The sequence below is a fragment of the Diadema antillarum genome, unplaced genomic scaffold, assembly GCF_040938485.1.
Source record: "Diadema antillarum isolate AM-2024a unplaced genomic scaffold, OU_Dant_1.0 seq00001558_RagTag, whole genome shotgun sequence".
Classification (NCBI taxonomy): Eukaryota; Metazoa; Echinodermata; class Echinoidea; order Diadematoida; family Diadematidae; genus Diadema; species Diadema antillarum.
This window is the reverse complement of record NW_027272284.1, coordinates 561,432-583,826: the sequence shown is the minus strand read 5'-3', so window position 1 is coordinate 583,826 and position 22,395 is coordinate 561,432. Positions and strand designations below refer to the sequence as shown.

At 37.6% G+C, this 22,395-nt stretch overlaps 1 protein-coding gene across 1 annotated transcript; it reads left to right on the top strand.

Annotated features, from left to right (window-relative positions):
- The first annotated feature begins 205 nt into the window (after positions 1-205).
- On the top strand, positions 206-5,211 carry LOC139710744 (protein CMSS1-like). The gene is made up of 5 exons (XM_071622661.1): positions 206-300; positions 1,643-1,773; positions 3,252-3,381; positions 4,030-4,265; positions 4,951-5,211. Exons 1-5 carry the CDS (start codon positions 222-224, stop codon positions 5,209-5,211), a joined length of 837 nt encoding a protein of 278 aa, XP_071478762.1. The 5' UTR covers positions 206-221.
- The last annotated feature ends 17,184 nt before the right edge of the window (positions 5,212-22,395 follow it).

Genomic DNA, 22,395 nt, shown 5'->3' with positions numbered 1-22,395 from the left:
CAAAAAAAAAAAGGAAAGGAAAGTGCAGGGAGGTGAAAGATCACCCCCTCACCTCCCCTCCCTCGCCTCGCAGGGGGACCTCTTTTGCTCCGTCTTTCTGCAGCACACGCTTCCAGGCCATGCTCGCCGCCACCACGCGTCATATTACGCAATACACATGTGTTGGCGTTGCTCGTAATCCTATATGACCGCACATTACGGGCATAATAACTCTGAAAATCATGGCAGATGACCTTGGCGATGAATGGTGGTTGGATCCAAATGAAAGGGAGCCAGAGGAAGTCCAGGAAGATGCAGCAGGTATGTTTTCTACTTTTGATGAATAGATGTGAGCTTTGATATTGGCATTCTGACGACGCAAGCACAGTCACAGGTAGCTGTTGTACTGCAAGACTGTGTAGTCCCTTACCTTGCATTTTCTGTTTGTAAGGGGCTGAAGAGCTCGAGAGTTGTCCACGACTGCACTACACTGCATACTGGCCGCGCAACACACACACTTTTTAATAGTGACTTGAATCATGTGAATGGCAGATTGATATACACGACGTGCACGTGCTCCTCATGAGACCTGTAGAAGAATAGTGGGGAATTCCTTGCAATTTGAAAGGCCTAGTCTATATTGCATATTGTCAGTTGTGATTGTAACTTTTGTAGTTTGTCACTGGTGACTGCATAGACAGAAAAATCCGTCGGTTAATGTAATATTCATGTAGATAACCCTTAAATCAATCTTGTTAATTAATAGATTAGTAAGTAATGATATGAAATAAATAGATAGAAATAAACTTTGATAGAACATATCCAGCAGAAGCATGCATCTATTTTGACCGAAAGATTGGTCTGTATCTGGTCGTCAGGGATATGATCCGCAGAGACTGCATCTGGCTTCACTGAGGAGAGCGATAAACTAAAAAAAAATAAAAGACTCCTCCGGACAGACGGATCTTTCTGTCTAGCATCTATTCTAATATAAATATTATGTCTGTTGCTGTTGCATTTCAAACCATTCAATCTGATGAGCAAGGCATAGCATTGCCAGCAGTACTTGGCAAAAGCCCCCACCCTCCTCATGTATCTCATTCTGCTGTTTTTGTGATTGTTTTGTGACTATGTCTTTTTACCCTGTAACCTTGTACATAGATCCTTCCTCATAATGATGCAAATTAGGGCTATCTAAGGGGTGGTCCTGAGAAATTTTAAGTTAACTACTGCACTGACAAATGTGGTTGGAGAGAAACGGGAGGTGCCACAAAATATGATATACTTTTTCTAATGGAGTGAAATCATTTATGGAATACTCATTGAACAAAATTCAGGTAGAGAGATACTCAAAGGTCATTCTTAACTCAAACAGAACAATCTAGGAGATGTTAGATTCTGTACAAAACTTCTCTCATCCATGAAACTACAAACAAGTGCAATGAAATTGACCTAGCATACACACGCGCACGGGCACGCACACACACACACACACACACACAAGTAATGATTTGCTTGATAGCTAGTTTCTGCTTTATAGTAACTAGGCAAAGAGTGCTATGTAAGTGCAAGGCTCTATGGAAGGAAATAGATATTTTCTTCCTTGAAATGTCTTTTAGTTTGATTAACTTCTTACATTCTCTCTCTTTTTCTCAATCATTAGTGCCAAGAACCAAAGACAAGCAAACAAGAAATGCTACCAAAGGAGGAGCGTTGCCTAGCAACAAGAGGAAGTCAGAAGGAGGGGAGCAGGATGTTGGCAAAGCTAAGAAGCGGAAAAAGAAAAAGAAGGTTGTGATTTTGATTGCTTATCTCTTTCTATTTATATGTCTATATTTTTTTAACAGTGTTTAAAAATAACAAAAGACAAAGGAAATCACTGATCTACTCATGAACCTCAGACCTCCTAGGGAGTCTGCTTCATAAAAGAAAGTGACAACAGTCAGAAGCAGTTACATTACTTCACACTACCAAAGATGATATATTTGCATGAGTACAGTGCACTCCTGTTATAACAAACACGGTTATAACAAAATTCCGGTTACAGCGAAGTAAAAATTCAGGCCGCAAAATCATCTGCTCTTTGTTCTTCATTGTTTATTTGTTCGGTTATTACGAAATTTCAATGTAATGAAAGAAATTTGCTGGTCCTGAGGACTTTGTTATAAAGGGAGTCCACTGTATTATATTTCACACATTTAGACCTGTGAGCCAATTTTCTGAGTGATTTGATTCATGATTGAGAATCACATTGAATTGACTGAGAAATAAGTACTGACCATTTCAGAAGAAAAGCTAATTATTTCAAATCTTGGAGATGATATACAGTTAACAGCTTATTTGTGGTACAGAAGACAATAAAAGTGACTCCCATTATAGCAAACTCCTTGGGACCTGCAGGTTTTCTTCATTATACCAAATTTTTTTTTATAGCCATACAACTAAAGTACAAATAGATAATGTAGGTGATGATTTTGGAACCTGAATTTCTTTGTTCTATCGAAAATTTCGTTTCAACTATATTTGTCATAGAGAGAGTGCATGCACTGTACTAATATTTTCAGGAGTTCTTACATTTTTGCATATATGATTGTCAGCTCTCAAAATCCATGAGGATAAAAACAATGCAAAATACATATTACCACATATGCAGTGTTTGAGATGGTCTTGTACATGAGTGAACCATTTCAATCTCCCATTTTTTCATTGTTCTTGATGTTTGGACTGCATATATATGATGTGTGGCTATGTACAGTACATATGTAGGTACAAGTTCATTTCAGTATCTTAGTGTTGAATCATACAGTTGAACCTCTCGTATCCGGACAAGTTGGGACCGGGGCTCATCCGGATAAGGGATTTGACCGGATACGGGAGACTCAATGCTTATACATGTACATACATAACATACAAATGTACTGATGTAGCCCATTGTAGTACCACATGTAGTAATGTGTATACTGCAACCTTTTCATTGTTACATTTGGGGATGTTTGGGGATGTTGAAATGTCTGAAGGTAAGCAATTTGGAAGGAAATTTGATGTAATGTATGTTAATCATGTTGGAAGTAATATGTAATTCATGTGTGTTTGGGTAGGAGTTGTCAAGGAGATGGGAATCCCCCTTTCCTCCCGTAATTATTAAAAAAAAAAATCACGGCGAGATTGCGTCCGTATAATAGAGAGATCCGGATAAAGGGAGGCCGGATAAGAGAGGTTCAACTGTACATGTAATGTTGTCTCTTTCTCCTTTTTTGTTTTCATTGTGTTAGAAAACTTTAAGTGAACATCTTGCCTCGACTGATGACAATCCAGGAACTGGTGATGACCTTTGTGTTGCTATGGCAACATACTTCCACAATAAACTCTCAGCCGTTGAAATGGAGGAACTGCTACTAGAAGGTACTTTTACCATTTTAATTCTAATGAAGAGAGAGTTTCCTTCAATATTACAGAGTTACTGCCTTTTCTGCTTCTAGACTAACATGTCTTTTTGTTGTTGCTATTCCTCTCTCTCGCATTTTCATTTGTTTTGTTTTTGTTTTGCTTTGTTTTGTTCTTTACTAGTGTTCAAGTCATAACCTATTCCATATGGCATGCAAGGCTGGTTCTGTCTAATGCTTTGCTTCGTATGAAATTATTTTGAATCAATATATTAAAAAAATAAATGTATACAAGTGCTATTCAACTAACTTTAAGTCTGTCAATTAAGAAGGTTGATTTGGCATTTGCAGGGGTTTGATGTATTTGAAATGATCATAAGAATAATCAAATGGTTAAAGTGCACGCATAATCACATCAAAAGCACCAACATTTAAGCTTTACAAGAATATTTGAATAATTAACTTTGAACCCAGTACTTATGTGGTGTAGATGTTTTTACAAAAAAACGGAAATAACAAATTACAATTTTACCTTGTTACATCACAATGCTGTCTGCACTTTGTCATTAGTCTAGTTCTTTGTGTAATTGTCCGATATGTTTGTTTTATTGTCAATACTCCTGTTTCTCACAAGAAAAATGAGACTGAGTCTTTGTCCTTTCTGCAGAACACTGTTTCCTGGATGTAAACAAGGGTAATGAATCAGTGAGTGACTATCTGACCGGAACTATACCCGACTGGTCAGCTGTGGTCAAGAAGGAGCAAGAGTCCAAGAAGCCCAACAAAAGCTGTGTCCTGCTCCTTCTGACGTCCAGTGGAAAGAGGGCAGTAGATCTCATGCGAGATGCTGCCAGCTTTCGAGGAAAGTGTGTCACTGCAAAGTTATTTGCCAAACATATCAAGGTGACTGAGCTTTTCTGTGTTTGTTGATTATTTGTAGATGGCAGGATCAAATTTACCTAGAGAATAGGATAATATGGAAAATTCTTTGACAATAATTTGTAGCATTTGATGTATTTAAAATGAGAATGATTTTACAATACATAGAGAGATTTGATTCATAAATTACAGCGCACTCCTGTTATAACGAGCATGGTTATATTCAAATTTTTGTCACAACAAAGTTAAAATTCAGGTTCCAAAGTTACCATCTATCTTTATATACTTTCGTTATAACAACAGAAAATTGCTGATCCCAAGGACTTTGTTAGAACAGGAGTGCGCTGTACAGTGTTGATTAAGTTCCATGCTTCCTGTAGCTAATGAGAGTATCATTCCTTGACTGACAAATGGTTTAAAACATTGTTAAAGTGTCATTGCACATAATTGTGTATGGAAAAAAAGTATTAGCTGCACAAGTCAATTGATTATTTTAGTCACTAAGATTTGATATGCTGAGGGAGATGAGCTATTTTGTATGTTTATTAAGCTGCATGAATTATCCGAACTCCTTGAAAAACCAACCCCATTTTGTGTTCACATTATGTACTTCATTTATAAGGATAGAGTGAAAGAGGAAAGATGTGTACTCACTGTAGACTACTTCTCTTGAGGCGAGATTTATGATATCTAACTTTTCCAAACTTAGATTGCTGAGCAGGAGAAGTTCCTGGCCAGTCACCGAGTTCAGTTTGCCGTGGGGACACCACACAGAGTCTCCTGTCTGCTGGAGTCGGGAGCAGTGACCCTGGATGACACCAAGTATGTGATTCTAGACTGGAACTGGAGGGATGCCAAGCTGAGGAGATTCGTGGACATTCCTGAGCTCAAGAGAGACTTGTTTGAATTACTCAGGAAACATTTGATACCAGCAGCCTCCAGGGGCAAGGTGAAGTTTGGGTTGTTATGACGACTCTCCAGGTTGATCTCTGGCCCAAGTCCAGAGATTTATCATTCATTGCTTTTATTTAGTAATTATTCATAAAATGTAGATACTGGATCCCAAGAAACATGTTTTTGTTTTTGGTTTTTAAAGAATACTGGGCATAGTGCATACATGTGGAGGAGGCATTTTAGTGTCTGTAATTGCTGAGTGGTTCTGTCTTCATTCACTCCACAAAATCATACTTGAAACTTGAGATGCAGATAACAATGTTATATAACTAAGGTGTCCTGTTTACCAAGAGCCTTTCAACCAAGGTGGCGCTCTGCCACAACATGTGCATGACAATATATCAGTATATGTTTGTAGTTACCACAGTGTCTGTTTTGTTTTTTTTTAACTGCTATAAGCCACACTCCAAGATGATTTTACGTGAGTTATTAAAGTGAAACATCAACACTATTAGCACTGGGGGTACTGGAATTCTTCATTACAGTCAATCACAGGGAGTTTTAGTTGCATCTAGGAAATTTTTAGGCTTTTAATATGCTGAGGATGTGTCCTGAGTATACTCGGGCAGGTGTCTATGGAAAATGAGTGTTGTAGCAAAATCAGCCCGTCCTCAATGGGTTAGCAGCTGTCATTTCATCAGTAAAGACATTTCAGCATCTACTATGTTCATTGAGCAGTGTGTATCCATTATGTCTATTTTGTGAATAGTATTTTAAGGACGCTGAGACAGGTTTGTCGTTTTAGGTCGATAGCTGTTTGTCAATACATTGTATATGGAATTTTGTGTTTGATTGATTCATAACTTTCCCTCCGTTAATACCTCATAGAATTTGGACCCCCCAAAAGGGAATAGAATTCTAATCTTGTTGCAAGAGTGCTTGCTTTGTGCTGAAGTCAGAAATCAAACTCACATCCCGTTCTGAATTTATTACAAGTGAAGTTTACATAGCTATTGTTCCTTTTTTAATTAATGTGTGATCTGCCAACTTCAGGATAGATACTGTAGTTTATCATACATATGGAAAACTTTCGCACGATTTCGCGCATTTAGGGTTGACAGACCAGAGTGCACGTAGTCGCCGAGAGCCAACAGCCGAGTGCACTCGAGCATAATATGGGAAGGAGCGGACTCGTCCATTGTACGGGAATCGGGAGAACCGTGCGTGTGCTTACTGGAGGGACAGAATGCATGAACATGGAAGCCATTCTTTTTCCATCTGACAGCTAATAATGAAATAATATTAGTATTTTTAGTACCGGGAATCTAGAGTTCCTACAACGGCATTTCCATTTCACCACACAAGTTGATCATTCACGAGCACACACACCAACGCGTACAGTATCTACATAATGGGTTCATTCACCCCTGTTGATTTAATGGGACTGAACCATAGTCTGTTCAAGCACGGCTTGTTGCAACCTCAAGTCATCTCTGCAGAGCAAAATACGCATGATGATCCTTGAATTTGGCAATATTTAGCTCTGAAAGAAGTGGTAATACACTCTGCAGGATTGTCAGAATATTAATAAAGACTAATCTGTTATAATGTGGACGAAAGACGATTCAAAAGGCATGATATCCAGCGAAAATTGTGAATAACTTGAACTCTCCCGCCTTCGTTTCACAGCACAAACACAATTGTCTGTTTACGCACACTCGTCCGTTGTCCGTAAGCATTAGGGGAATTGTGTACAATGGACAGCACAAAAGCTCGCACGCTTTAGCAAAGTCACAAGCAGTTTTATAAAACATTCTTTGATTTGACAAGAAAAGTGCCCTAATTTCTCTCTGACCAATCAAAGCAAGTTATACATCACTGAAGAGCCCAAACATTCTACTTCATTTTGAAGTGCGAGGGTAAACAATTCCACTAAGCTTCCGTGGTACAGCCTGTGATTTATATGGGCATGTCCGAAAATTATGGCTTATTTTGGGTACTCCGCCATAGACAAACTCAAGATTTGGTGATTTGAAGCAGAATTTCAGGGGAAAAGTGCCCTAATTTCCCCAAACCTATTTTTTGGGGAAATACACTGAGTAGAAAGAGGGTACATTCTAGTTTCATTTGGAGGGCGAGGGTTTTGAACTCATAGCCATGTTTTTTGTGCAGAGCTATTTTTGTCCCAAAGGAGGGGGATATGACGCGTCTTTTCACGTGTTATAAGCACCGGTGCTCTCGCTCCGGAGCAAATGCGCGCAAGTTTTCCATATGTGTCTTAATAATGATAATGTTGTATTGTATGATATTGATTTGAAGTAATTTCTCTCAGATTAGTTATGATGTGGAATACAGAGCCCTTAGCAGTGTGCAAATATCAGGCCAACATGATACAGGCAACTGATAACAATCCTATGCTCAATTCTTCTTAAAGGATAGAATTTGCAATACAGTGCACTCCTGTTATAACGAAATTCCAGATACAACAAAGTAAAAATTCAGGCCACAATGTTATCCACTTTATGTATCTACAAATGTATATTGTTTATTTGTTTGGTTATAATGAAATTTTGATAAAACAGAAGAAAAGTGCTGGTCCTGAGGACTTTGTTGTATTAGGAGTCCACTGTGCGGCCTTTCATAACTATAATTAAAGTAAGTATTAAACCTAAGAACATGATACAATTTATTGAATAACCTAAAGTACATGGTGTAAATTGTATGAACCATGAAGGAATCATGTTGATTAATTTAGACATGTGAAAACTAATGTTCTTTTGTGAAGTTCTAGGTGTGTGAAATGTAAGCAGATTGATGCAAACTTCTGTAATAAACTTCAGCTCTTGTGTCTGTGGCATTGCAGTGTGACTCAACTGCATTGCAAACCTGAAAAATAATGCATGATAACTAGGAACCTCCTTGTCCATAAAAAGAAAGAACAGATAGCTCTACAGAGGAATCTTGTACAGTTACAAGAAATTGATAGAATACTTTCACTGAGTGTATGCTCTTAAATTAGTGTAACTTAGAGATGTTATGCATTGCTTTGTACAAGAAAGACCTCAATTGTTCTTGTATTATCCTGCCCTTTTGAACTGAGCTGTTTGTGTAAATAAACTTGGAAATATTAACTGATGTCTATTACTCTTACTTTGCTCTACAGAAAAGAGGTATGCACTTTTGATTACAATACAACAGAAAGAGAGAGAGAGAATGGAGGAGGACGAGGAGGAGGGAGAGAGAAAAATTGAGAGAAAGAAAGAGATTGACCCGTGTGTATGTGTTTTTGTGTGAATTATATACCAAAAACAGAAACAAAATGCTAAATAGTTGAAGAGTTTGAATGCAAAAAACAATAAATGCCATTTTTGAAGTTTATTAAGTAAGGTCATTAACCCATTAAGGACGGTTTGATTTTTCTACAACACGCATTTCCCATAGACACCTGAGATATCATCAAAAGCGATCCTCATAAAATTGACAGGCCACAACTTTTATTAGGATCTCTTTGTTTTACTTTTTTTAAATATCTTGGTCATTTCAAAACCAATTTTCATCAAATAAACTTTTGATTCCCCTTAGAATTGTACGCTCTTTAACATTTCATAGAGTGGCTTCTGAATATCTCGCACTGACAGGAAAGATAGAGGGAACGAGGAAGGAAACAGGTGGTCTGGATGACCAGACTACATACATGGATAACAGAGAGAGGGGTGTAAGACATCAAGATGTCGAGCTAACTGAGAAAGCTATTGAAAGATAGATTTGTTGCATATATACCATTTAGATATGGCACAGAGAGAGAGAGAGAAAGGCTGGCCATAAAATCTTGTGCTCACTTGCCTGAGGCAATTAAAACTTCCTGTTTATGGGCAAGTATATGTTTCAGTTTCAGTTTATTTTATTTCTCTGCTTGTACAACTGAAGTCATTATGACAGCTCAACAGCATTTTCATCAAAATACATGCAGGCCTTAAAAAACAGACATACTTAAACAGTTCTTAAAGGAAACCAAAGCCCAAGCATCATATTACTGTAAAAGTGGAAAATTTTGCAGAAAAATAAAAGCATGCAAATATGTTTGCGTGCCATATGGTCCAGTAGTTGATGTCTTGATTACGTGGAATTAAAAACACGCGAAACTCTTTTTACCCGGCCAAGCGCGAAAAATTAGTTGCGCAATAACATCCACTTTTACAGCTAGTACTAGATCACATCAGTGAAAGTTCGAGGAAAATTGGACGATCCGTTCAAAAGTTAGAAATTCCAGTACCATTATTGCTGGATAAGAAGACTACCCCTGCTGGTACTTCATTATATGATATAAGATGTCATTATGGACAACAATATAGAAAAAATTATATAGAAACATATTTTCACTTTTCTAGCATAATGAAAGAACACTTGACTTGTCTTTTTCAGAAATCAGGAGAGATAATATTGTTGATTGATATAAATTGATGTCATGAATTCATGACATCAATTTGGACAAAGTGCATTTATTCCACAAAATTCAATTTTTCATGAAAAGCATACATATGCACATGTTACTGGCATATGTTGAGGGTAATATTTTCTCTCCTGATTTCTGAAAGAAACAAGTCAAGTGCTCTTTTATTATGCTAGAAAAGTGAAATTAATATGTTTCTATATAATTTTCTCTATAACTGTTGTCCATAATGACATCGGATCATATAAATGCAGTAGTCTTCTTATCCAGCAGTAAGAGCACTGAAACTGTAAAAATTTATAACTTTTGAATCAATTCTTGGATTTCCTCAAACTTTCACTAATCAGTGTTACTTGTAGTGCTACTTTCACTCAATCCACATTAATTAAGGCTTTAGTTTCATTTAAAGGGGCATTTCAGACGATTTTCATAATTTCACATCATGTATGTAGTATAGATAAATCAACAGCTTAGCTTTTTTTAACGCCCTTCTCATTCTCAGCTGACGAAGTAATAGTTTTGGTTTACACTGATTGTAGCATTGTACAAGCAAAAAACATAAAAAACAAAAACAATAAATAAAACAGGAAAGATCCCTGATTTAGTGTGGAAGTTATTGAAGAAATACTTGTTGTTAATTTGTTGCTGTACTCACTGTTAGTGTATGCTGTTCTGCACACTTTTGATTTCATGAATCATCATTAGTATAAGTGAAATATACTAATATTGTCGATTATACTGTCATGTTGTAGGCAGTAGAGCATTTCATTTCCCTTTATGAATCAATCACATTTTCTCCATTAGGAGTCCATACACACATGACCAGCACAGGTCTGCAGTATAAAGTATCCCAATGGAGTAAATCGTAGATGTATTCAGGCATTATTATGTCAGGGAGGGAGTTTGAAAGTTTAGAATCTCTTTGGTGGGAAATGAATTGCGCCATCTTCCGATTGCTATAATACGAGACAGTCATAGTGACTCACGACCCCCGCCTTATCACGGACGACCATGGACGGATATATTTTTTGTAGCTAGCGACTTGCATAAGGCTATTATTTGTTTTTATGCTGGTACTTTTACGTACGTTGCTGAGCTGACATTGAAAATTACACGTCATATTATGTCATGTCTTTTGATGCTCGTCGACCCGTGTGCAGGAACAGAACTGAATAATATAGGCTACTGTCCTCGTATTTGTGAATTTAAGAATTAACATCGCAAACCCTGTTTGGCCCCGAGCTTTTTGCGGAAATATCGGTAAGACTTGGTGATGAAATTAATATGCAGAAAATAATTGTTCATATTTTTGTGTAGCAGATGTGCGTAGTCCCAAACGTCGTTTTACATGCTGGATCAAACTAACTAGGTCTACCCGTACCCGCTAGTAATGAAATTGTCCTTCCTCCCTCCTCTACCCAGCACCACCTTTTCAAAAATAGAACCTAGTGTAAGTACCCAGTTGTCATCAAAACACATGATCATAGCGTAGGATGTTTAGTTTGGCATGCAAATGTGCCAAGTACTTTCTTCACGGGTGCTATTCATTGAGTATGAAGAGAATAGAAAACCTAGGTGGTTAAACTATCAAAAGAAGAAGAAGCAAAATAAGACAAATAATAAGTTTGGTCAGAAAGACTGAGCAAGAAGAGAAGGTGTGGTGCTGAACACATGGCAAGGAGCAGCTAATGCTTGCTTACAATAATATACAATGTCAATGAACTGCCAAAACAACCTTGTGCTGGCGATGAATATTTACTTCTACTGCTATCTAGTGCCCACGTTGTTTTGTTCCACATGATTTACTCTTAGAAGGCAAAGTCCACGTTTGTCTCTGATTTAGTCATACTGTACCAGAGGAGCTACGCTTTGGCCATCTAGTGTGGTAGATTAAGACATTAACTAAATGTCTTCTTGCAATCAATCTTGTAAGTTGTAGTTGTACTAACCCATTTTTCTACTGGTCCAACCTGTACGTCTGTCAGACTACGTAGAGTAGGTACCCATTTTTTCATTTTTCACTGGTCCAAAAGTTACTAGGGTAGTCGAACAGTGATTTTTACTGGTCAGGGGCTGTCGGACCAGTGCCAGTTGGCAGTTTGCAGCGTTGCTTTAATAACCCTTTCTTGGAGGGGGAAAAAAGGGTTTTCTTCTTGCCTAGTTATTGGAGTAGGATAACCCTCATGTGTAGTAGCTTTCTAGACATTGTAGAACAACATGTTAATTCTTCTGTTTTTGCTTATTTTTGTGGTGTACAAAATCATTTATGAGTATGGAAGATCTTAAATATTGTACAGTATGTTGATGTAAACCAAAGTGGTATTTAGTGAGTTTGTGATTTGATATTCTCTGCATGTGTGTATGATGAGTGCAGTGTATGTTTTATATTTCTTGTGTATGTCCATACCACAAGATATGTGGGCAGTATCTAAAAAAATGTGGAAAATATACAGTGTGAACTGTGTGTGAATGTTCTTCATTTTTTTTTTTTTTTTTTTGGGGGGGGGGAGGTTCCTGTAAATGTAGATTTTTCTTAAGGTGTTAAAATAGTGAACAATTGTGTATCATTTCTATTAAAACCAAGCTTTGACATGGCACGATTGGTAGGGATAATGTCTGAACAGGTATGATCCTGAAATTGTGCAGTGGTGCATGACTTGGGTAATAATATTTGACTGTTATCTATTTATTCATTTATTCATTTAGTTTTTTTCTTTGGTGGAGAAAGAGGGAGAGTAATACCCCATACCATGCTTCATTGAGAAACAATGTAATTACAGCAAACATTCTTATTGTGGAGTCTGTTGAGGATGGACTGATTTTGCTACAACACTCATTTCCCATAGACACTTACCCGAATATACTCGCAGGACTTGTCCTGAATGGGTTAAAGAGGCAAGTAACAAATTATTGATGCAATGTAAGTTTACCTGATGAACTGATATGACCTTTACACTTGTGGTGATTGGAATAATTTGGATTCATTAACAGTCAGATAAAACAAAGTCGGAAACAAAATATGGAAGGGTCAAATAGAATTTACATACTAAGTGATTAATAAGGGGAGATTTGTACTATACATTTAATCACTGGAAATTTTTTTAAAACTAATACCATATTTGGAGTTATTGGGGGCTTGTTTTGCAAAGAGTGGTAAAATTGGAACATATATTAATGTACTGGGGAATTCATTTGAAAAAATACAGAAGTCAACTCATACTTAAGTTAATTATATGATCTTACAATGTGATATAAAAATTGGCAGTTACAGTAATAGTGGATTTTTTTATGCAGACTGTTTGATGTCATTTCTGACAGAGAAAGCTTCTGTTACAAGTTTTCTGTTATAAATCAGACTGGGTGGATTATCTCTTTGGCTCTTCCCAGGGTCTTTCACAGTGGCTAAACAAATTGTGTGTCTTCTGATTCATCTGGCATTCCATAGCACACCTCAGTGCTTCACAGCAATAGACAGTGCTAAGCTCCACTCTGTGCACACACTGCAAGCGGTTCTATTGGTGCGGCATGACCGTACAATCGCACAGCCTTCTGTGGAAACTCAGTTTGCATGGTTATTCAAGTTTCTCTCTTTCCTGTTCATTGGCTCAATTTTTTTTCTTCTCCTGATCATCTACACATAGTGCGGTATGTGTTTCACACACACACACACACACACACACACACACACACACACACATGTAATTACCTGCAAGCTCACACATACGCGCAAGCTCACACACACTCACTATTTGTACCAACATTTATGCTGGTTCTTTCCATTCTCTAGACCCTGAGTACAAATGCCAAAACTGTAACAGAAACATTGATGCATGTGAGAATGTAGTGTCACAAGACAGTGACTAGCGTTCAGCTAGCAGGTTGTTACATGGTTCATGGAATTGATTGATAATTGAAAGCCATGGTGATGTTCTCAACATTTACTCCAAGTGCAGGGGCGAATCCAGGAATTCTGTAAAGGGGGGGGGGGGGGGGGCGTGACTAATATTTCTGGTGCCACTTCCGGGTTTCATTTCATTGTTTTTCTTTTTATTTCTTTTGTTTTTTACGAAAAATAAGGGGGGGGGCGTGCGCCGGTTGCGCCCCCCTCTGGATCCGCCACTGAAGTGTAATAATTGTTCATACCAAAATGTATCAATGTAAATATAGAACAAGTTATTAATGAACTCCATGTGATGTTAAATGCAATATGTTTGAATGGTTAAGCTTTCTCTGCTCTGAAGCAAAGGTCTAGATCAGGAATGGTTCCTTGTAAATGACAAATAGTGGGGTGGCTTAGTGACAAATATACTGATAATCGTGACACGCCGGACAAAAGTGTCATTTTTTCCTCAGACATTTGTATATATATGAGGATCAAAATTAGGGGGTGCTCCAAGAAATCCGCTAACAGAAAAAATGAGAAAATGCCCTTAATTTGTACATAACAATAATGTCTGAATTCAAAGACTATACACAGGGCATTTGCCAGGTTTCTGTACAATGCAATGCAATACAAACATGGTTGCTAGTCTTAAAATTCAGACCCATAATACGACATATTATGTGCATGTTTACAGTAATACACCATTTTTACTGGTTTTCCTATGGTAACAGGTGGTTAGTCTGTGTTGCAGACCTGAGGGAGGTGTGTTGGAATAGTCCAGTTTTCTTAAGCACCTTTTCATTAAATAACTTGATATGATTTCTGGTAAAGGATTTTTTTAGTACTGTCTACCTCCTGTAGAGAAATGGCAAAGAGTGACGTGTGACTCTGGCTCAGATACTTTAAATCTTGGGCAATGACTGAGCCAGGTGTAGGACTATGTCACAGCTCATTTTTTCTCCCAGAACTACTAGTTTACCAGTAGAAGAGCTGCATATTCCATTGAGAACTTAAGGTTTTGGGTATTGCCCTACATATTTCCTAACAAATTTAACCCGTTTCCTCCAAGATTGTGTGAATTCCATAGGTTTAGCGCAGGGATTACCTGGTTCCCGTAAGCAATTTTTATAGTCCGCACTTCCCCTCTCTATATGTTTCTTATTTCTTATGGGGGTTATTCAAAAGTTAAAAAGGTTAAAAGTTTGTTTTCATAGATGAAGTTGAATTTAGACAATTTGAATATTTTTAAAAATATATTGATATTTGTAATTTCACTCATAAAGACTTGAAGTGGTTTGAATAATTTTGGTCTGATAGCTATGTATAGACATGTTATTAAAAAGTAAAAGCAATGTTTGATTGGTTCACATTATCCAAAGAGGGTGGGATGTAGTTGGCTGGTGAACAAAGTCTATGGGGAAGTTTAAAAAGTTGATAGAAATAAAACCAAAATTGGCATAGAGCAGAATCTAAATCACAATACAATATGACAAAATTCCCGACCCCAAAGGCGGTTGATTCTATGATGCTTTATGTCAAAATACATTCCACCCAAAATACATGTGATTGATAGGAGGAAAAAGTATAGTACATTAAAAACAATATAGTTCAACTAACCCCATTAGTCCAGCAGCATAATGAAATGATTGTTAAGTTTTATCGCCTTGTCAATTGAAGATGATGTTACATAATGACAATTATCAAAGTCAGCTAGATCTACTAGTATATCAAGAAACCAAAAAGAAGGGGTGGGGTGGGGTGGGGAGAGAAGAATGAAGTAAGTTATTAGTATCTGTAGTTTTGGTTTTCAGTATATTCATTTTAATTTCCTTAATTTCCATTAGGTCATCATGGATTGGAGCATTTGTGTACTAGTAATCTGCCAGGAACAAACACAAGAAAAACTTAAAGGTCCTATATATACACTTTTGGGAGAGAGACTTGAAAAAAATGTTCAGGATATCACATTTTATGCATAATATGTGTAGGTCTGGGGGGTGTTTCATCAACGAGTTCGTCGGAGATTTCACCGACAAATTTGCTATCAGCCAATCAGACCAAGGATTTCATTACCTTTTAACAGTTGTCAGTGTAAATCCTTGCGTCTGATTGGCTGATAGCAAATTTGTCGGTGAAAATCTCCGACGAACTCGTTGATGAAACGCCCCCCTGGGGGCATTTCATGAAGCATTTTGTCCGACAAGTTGTCGGACAAATTTGCTCTCTGCCAATCAGATGTAAGGATTTCTGTAGTTTGTAACAGTTTGTCAGAAAAATATCTGACCAAACTGCTTCATGAAATGCCCCCCTGTTGTATCACAAGATATCCTACCATATACAGTTTTTGCAATCAAAGCAAACATATAAAGAGATATCAGTATTTTTCTCATTAAAGCATAAATGCGGACGGTTTAGTCTGGAAACATGTTATCATAGAAATATTGTTCACATTTTGTGTTACTAACAATACTTAACATTGATTATACAGATTCATTTTTTTTACAGAGGTTCTTTCGATACGTAACTCACACTTAAGAATAATTTTCAAGCACTAATTTTGGGTTTTTGCCTTTAATTATCCACAAAAAGGAGGACTCAATGCATAAAAGGTGTATGCTTTATTTTTGGAAAATGTTGAGGAGATCAGGAAAATTATATATATTGATGTAGATTTTGGACCTGAAGGAGCAGTTGAAGCATTTTTAAGAAACAATGCCTTGTGGCATCGTTCTTATCATCAAAAATTAATAATGACAAACTCAAATGAAAATTGGAGGGGGGAAGAAAAGATGAACATAATGACATGAGACAGCTTGGTAAAGATTAAACGCTAAAATAGACAATGCAGCCTCTTTTCTCAGTTCATACTTATCCAGAGTGTGTGCTTTCTTTCCAGTACCGGTATTATTATTTAGATAGGTTAGGGGAATCCCTTTGAATTGTGTGATACATCATTTTAAAGCTTACAGTCTGCTCTTTCAGAATCTGTCCTTAAAGGACAAGTCCACCTTCATGCACACGTGGATTCAGTGAATACAACAATATTAGTAGGACACATCACAGAAAGCTTGGAAAAAATCGTACAATCCGTTCAAAAGTTATGATTTTTTAAGATATCTGCACAGTCGCGGCTGGATGAAAAGACTACCACAGTGTATGATGTCACATGCGCACATTCTAAGGAAAATAAAATGAGAATTTCACAAAACCATACTTTTTGAATAAAGTTCACATAGTTTCTATGACTTGCAACTGACGTATGTCAAAGGTAATATTATTCCCCCTGCCTTCTGAAAGAGAAGTCGAGTATCCTTTTGTAAGCGAAAATAATTTATGTTGAATTTTCTTTATGCATTCTTTATTTCGTTGTACACATGTGACATTACAAGGTATAGTAGTCTTCTCATCCAGCCTCGACTGCATGAGCAGAAACTTCAAAAATTCATAACTTTAGAACGGATTGTCCAATTTTCCTCAAACTCTCACTATTGTTGCTGCATTCACTCAACCCACATGCTATAAAGGTGACAAATCTTTGTCTGGCGACTTTTTTGTTGATCAATTATACCAACCCTGATGGAAATCTCTTCAAATTCATAAGTTCTGAAGTCTCCTTTAAGTTTAACCAAAATCTATATATGTAGTTGCCATGGCAACATACCACTTAACGCTAATGAAAAGTATTTCAAACCTCTATACATCCCGTCGATCAGTTGTACCTATTCAAATGGAATCTCTTCCAAACTGGAAAATAGCCTCCTGTTACTAACTTCAATTAAAAACCCTAGTTTTGGGTTGCCATGGCAACGCACAAATCAACAATTATATTTGACCCCTGGTTTATACTCTTGGTACCTTCTATACAACGTTCATATCAAATTTTGTGAAAATTGAATCTTCCTACCTGGAGAAATAAACAAAAACATGATTTTTAGAAAAAGTTCATTGACCTTTGACCTTTGACCTTTGAAAAATTCACTCCAAATTCAATCAAAATATTCTACTTGTTCTCGACATTCTTCCTGCCAAGTTTTATCCAGATTGGATATTCCTGACCTGAGAAATAGCCAAAAAACCTATTTCACAAATAAAGGTCATTGACCTTTGACCTCTGACCTCCTTCCCAGCATCAATTTTCTTGGAGCACCCTATTTTTTGAGAAGGTACATCATGAAGTACCTTTGGTGAAAAAATCATGCTTTTGTCCGCCGTGTCACAATAATTTCACTAAGCCACCCCACTAAAAGTACCAGTAGCTGTTTTGTACAGAATGCGATTCACACGTCACTGTGTGATGCATCCACACTCAACGTAGGTCATGTGTTGATAGTGTGCATCCAAGCTGTCCAGCTGTCCATACTGTTCATGATGCAAAAAGTAGTCACACCTAGACAGATACAATGTATGAGAAGATATTAACCACCTGTGTGTGTGTGTGTGTGTGCGTGTGTGTGTGTGTGTGTGTGTGTTAGCCTTGTCACCAGACTGTTGTAAAAAAAAAAATCCAGTTATGGTATTGATTCTATAATTTGCTTGGTTAGACTAATATGAAGTGATGCCAACTTTGAATTAAAGAATGCAACCAATACAATAAAACTTGTCTTTGTGTTGTAAAAGAAAAATAAAATATACTAAGGGAATTTAAACTGTAGGTAAAAATGAATGACCAGTCTAATTTGTTCCAGTGATGTACCCAATACATTGTAACATCATATTAATGAGTTCATAGGGTGCTAGCACGGATGAGTTGTGCTTGTAATGTAGAGCAGATGAAGGCACCGGAAAATTAATGGAGTGTGCAAGTTTGCATACAGAAAACACACCTATAGTCATTTTCTCCATTAATGATACACTAGTCTCTGGAGTACAGTGTGTGGTGTGTCTTGTGCAAGGGACAGAATATAATTGACAAATATGTTGTTGTTGTTGTCGCTGTTCTGTATTGGTACTTTAAATGGTAGTCTTATTGTCAGCTCTGTAGTCTCACCATTTTAATGAAATGTCATCTTGGGGCAAAACATTCTGTTAATTTGGCTCAAAACCGCTGTGTACATATTTGCTGCGACATGTGGTTATATGACTGCACACATGCAAGTTTTACTGTACAGTTTGTTGATTGATTCGGTCATTTAAGAGGAAATTTTCTTGAATGTAATGTGGTTTATTGAATGCAGATATTAGAAGATCAAGAATGCATCAATGAAGTGTAAGGAAATCGGACAACCTGTTTAGAAAATTCTGAAAGTTTTGGTTAAATTTACGTGCTGTCATCGCAAGATAAGAAGGCTGCAGCAGTCTGTGATATCACAGTAGGGGAATGATCCCACAACATTTTTTTTTAAAAGAAATCAAACGTTTTCTTGACTTTGTTACTGATTTAGTCTGTTAAAGATAATATCATTCCCACTGCCTTCTGAAAGGGATGGGTCATGAGCTCCTCCATGTTGCAAGAAAAACCAAGATATTATATGTAAAATTGTTTTTGTTTTCCTTGTATTGTTCTGCTTCTGTGGCATCACAGATATGTGTGAAGCTGCCTTGTCCAATGATGACAGAACATAATAGTTAAAACCAAAAGTGTAAAAATTCATGGTAACCTCTGAACTTCCCCTTTCCCTTTATTATGTACAAGTGCTTGTATCATAGTAATACTTGGGACTGTGGTGAAAATACAGTGTGCAGAAAATAATTGAAAGTTCACTAATTTCGTCTTTAACTTTTGTGTGCCACTCAGTATCTACTTATCGGAGTTGTGATACATAGTGTGTTTAAGTTATTGATTGAAGGTTGAATTGAAACTGATGAGAATAACATGGTATATAAGGTTACATTCTACAATATTTAGGCTTATAGGATGTTTGTTGGCATATGATTACGATGCAGCAATAACCCACCAAATTTTATAGCCATTTTATGGGTCCCGCCCCCATGAATTGCATTTTATTAAATTAACTTAACATGCATAGTTGCACCTTTTATTTTTTCCTTTTTCAAGCACATAAATAATAGATTTAGATGCTATTCATTATCATTATCATCATCTCTGTAGCATACAAAGATAGCTCGGGTACTGTAGCGAGGTGGCTCTTCCCACCTCCCTGGAGACTGGGAAGTGCACAGCATTCTTTGAACTTCATTTAGTGAGGCATTGATGGCCAATTACTTAATGAATGAAATAGCGAAGGAGGAGGCTAGGGGAGTTACACGTAGCTGGAAATGAGGTGTGCTGCCATTAGCTTGTGTCATGCCCTGATGATTCAAAGTTTTGTTTACTGTGACTATTACACTCAGAACCAGCTGCTTCACTTAAGTTATATCACTATGGCTTTGTGATGCTGACGTCATGGACCAAAGTCCTGTCAGGTTTGTATCTCGTCTCCATCTAAATCACCAAGTGGTGGAGGGTCTCACTGAAATAGACATGATAGATATGGGGGGGGGGCTGTTTGAATATTCCCCTGATAATGAATCTTTTATCAGTAATTAACCATTCTCTGTGGCTGCCTGTGTTTAGCAGGCTCCATGTGAATTACAGGAGATTGCACTCTGTAAATGTAGTTTCCTCTTATATATCACAGTAGGTTTCTTCATTTGCAAATAAATGTAATCGGGCATTAGGGTGGTTACTTCCAAGGCGGAGAAAATATTAGGACTTAGTCAAGGACTTTTCTAAAGACTGTAATTGAAGTGGAGTCGTTTATGAGACACAGGGCCCAGATGCAGACAATACAGCAAGTGGTTGCATGTGACTTACCAGCACAATGATGCTGCCAGTCTTCTGTCACACAGTTTACTTTGTGTAGCATTTTTTCTGTGCCTTGCTGTAGGATTATTATTATGTGATAAAGAAGAGAAGTCAACTGCACAATGTATTCACCGGGACATCAGTGGAGCGCCATGTAAGTATCTTAAAAACTTCTTTTGGTTCCTCTTAACCCGATGAGGACAGTTTGATTATGCTACAACACGCATTTCCCATAGAAGCTCATCTGAGTATACTCGGGTTTTGTCCTCAATGGGTTTAAGTCTGAACATGTGGCATGTACAGTTCCCAGTAGAATGAGATAGTATACTGTACATCGGCAAAGATTGAGGTTGGCCACCAATTGAGGATTGCAACGTTCACTTAGTAAGCAGGGAGGACGTGATACGTCAAGTCATGTCATTGTAGTGAAGTTTTCATAGTGGGCCACGTGGACTCGGGTTAGAGCAATCTTTGATGCCCCATTGTTTCATCATAGACCTACTACACATGGACATTCATCGCTCGTTAATTATTCTTATAAAATGGGTTCAAGAATGTAGCCAATTGGAAGCGCTGAAATGAGTCACGTGTGCGTGCATTAATTTCTCGCTAACATGCACGGCCTGACGTCACAATGTTTACCTGTACACTAGCAGTGCACACTCAATCAGTTACTAGTTGCAAGTGCGTCGTGCGCTACTATACGCGCTGTCAATCCTGTAAACAACTTCTAGTTCGATCGGGCTGCCGGCTGGCCTTTCTTGTGCATAACATGTGTGGCTTACGTATACTCTTATACGTACAGTACTTATATGTGCGGGATTTCCGAGTGCGACGTGTGTAAATGTTTGGGACGAACATCTTCGGACATCTTGATTCTTGAGTGAGTGCTACATGTAGCTGACTGGTATTGACCCACAAAGGTACCGGTACGTGAAAAATGCTGTTAGTTTTCGACCCATTTTATAAAACAAATGATGCACAGGATTATTTCGTGGCGTTAGTGGAGATGCACTCTATCCTGTGCATCATTTGTATACAACACCTGTTTCTGTCAAAAGCGTCACAATAACATTCTAAAGATGCTCTCCTGCTTCGATAATCATCGTGCATCACCGACCGTCAGCCTAGAGTAAAAACAAGACGGCACTTTGAGATATAAAAACTATATTCGCAGAAGATAGCGATTCTCTTAAATCAAGAAAAATGCATATGTGCAGTTGTAGTATACATTGGGAAATCATCGCTCAGTTCATTTCATTTGCGAAATGCATGTACTTTATGAGAGAAAGCCAGTATTTTGGCAGGTTGGTTGTAATTTGTGATCTAATTTTTCCCATTTTCTGCACATTGTTTCAGAGCAAACATGGACAGTAATGGTAGACAACATGTACAACTGTATGTCTTACCATTAAGCAACGTTACATGCGCGTCCACAAGCGTCCACTCCAGTAATTACTAATTTTGTGACACGAAATTTGTCATGATTTCGGGTTTGCTGCTCCCCATTGTTGATTTTACAAAGGCAATTCAGTCTGAAAAGGCACCTCAGCGATATAAAACCGAAATGAGGGAAATTGTTTTGTCAGTGACGACAAACGATTACACAATCGTCATTGTCCAACCATCTGAATGTACTCATCAGGATTCACATAACCAGGTAGCGATGATGCAGGTTGGAGCAAAGAAAGACCTCCGTTCATAGTCCATGGTTTCATGCTTGAGGGCCACATAACCTTCTACCGAGAGTTTTGGGGAAAATATGCAGCCTGGAGAGTGAGTGGCCCGACTTGCATTAATAATTATAACTTTTCAGTCATGTGCAGCAAGTTCTTTAGGGCCTTCAGCTTCCAGAATTTTTGGAAATGAATGTAGAGGTTTTCTGTAGCCTAGCCTACTTGGGGCTTTCTTCTTAAACCAGATACCATGATGGAGATATTAAATAGGTTCTATCATGAACACTAGATGGCACGCTTGCTTTTGTGACCCTTGGAGTCATTATACTGTTAGCTAGAGAGTGCAGTGGAGGCAGTTGTGGCTGGCTGGCATGAGGCTATGTTTAGATAGTTAATTAATCTAATTATGCAAATTATATGAACGTAGGACTCTGATATACAGTGGAAGTCATAATATGATTTGGCACACTGTACACCGGGGTATGGCGTTGTGTAGCGCCATCTCG

Coding starts and splice junctions, on each gene's coding strand:
- LOC139710744 (XM_071622661.1), top strand. CDS start 222: ATGGCAGATGACCTTGGCGATGAATGGTGGTTGGATCCAAATGAAAGG. Junction 301..1,642: donor AGTCCAGGAAGATGCAGCAG/GTATGTTTTCTA, acceptor CTCAATCATTAG/TGCCAAGAACCAAAGACAAG. Junction 3,382..4,029: donor GGAGGAACTGCTACTAGAAG/GTACTTTTACCA, acceptor TCCTTTCTGCAG/AACACTGTTTCCTGGATGTA.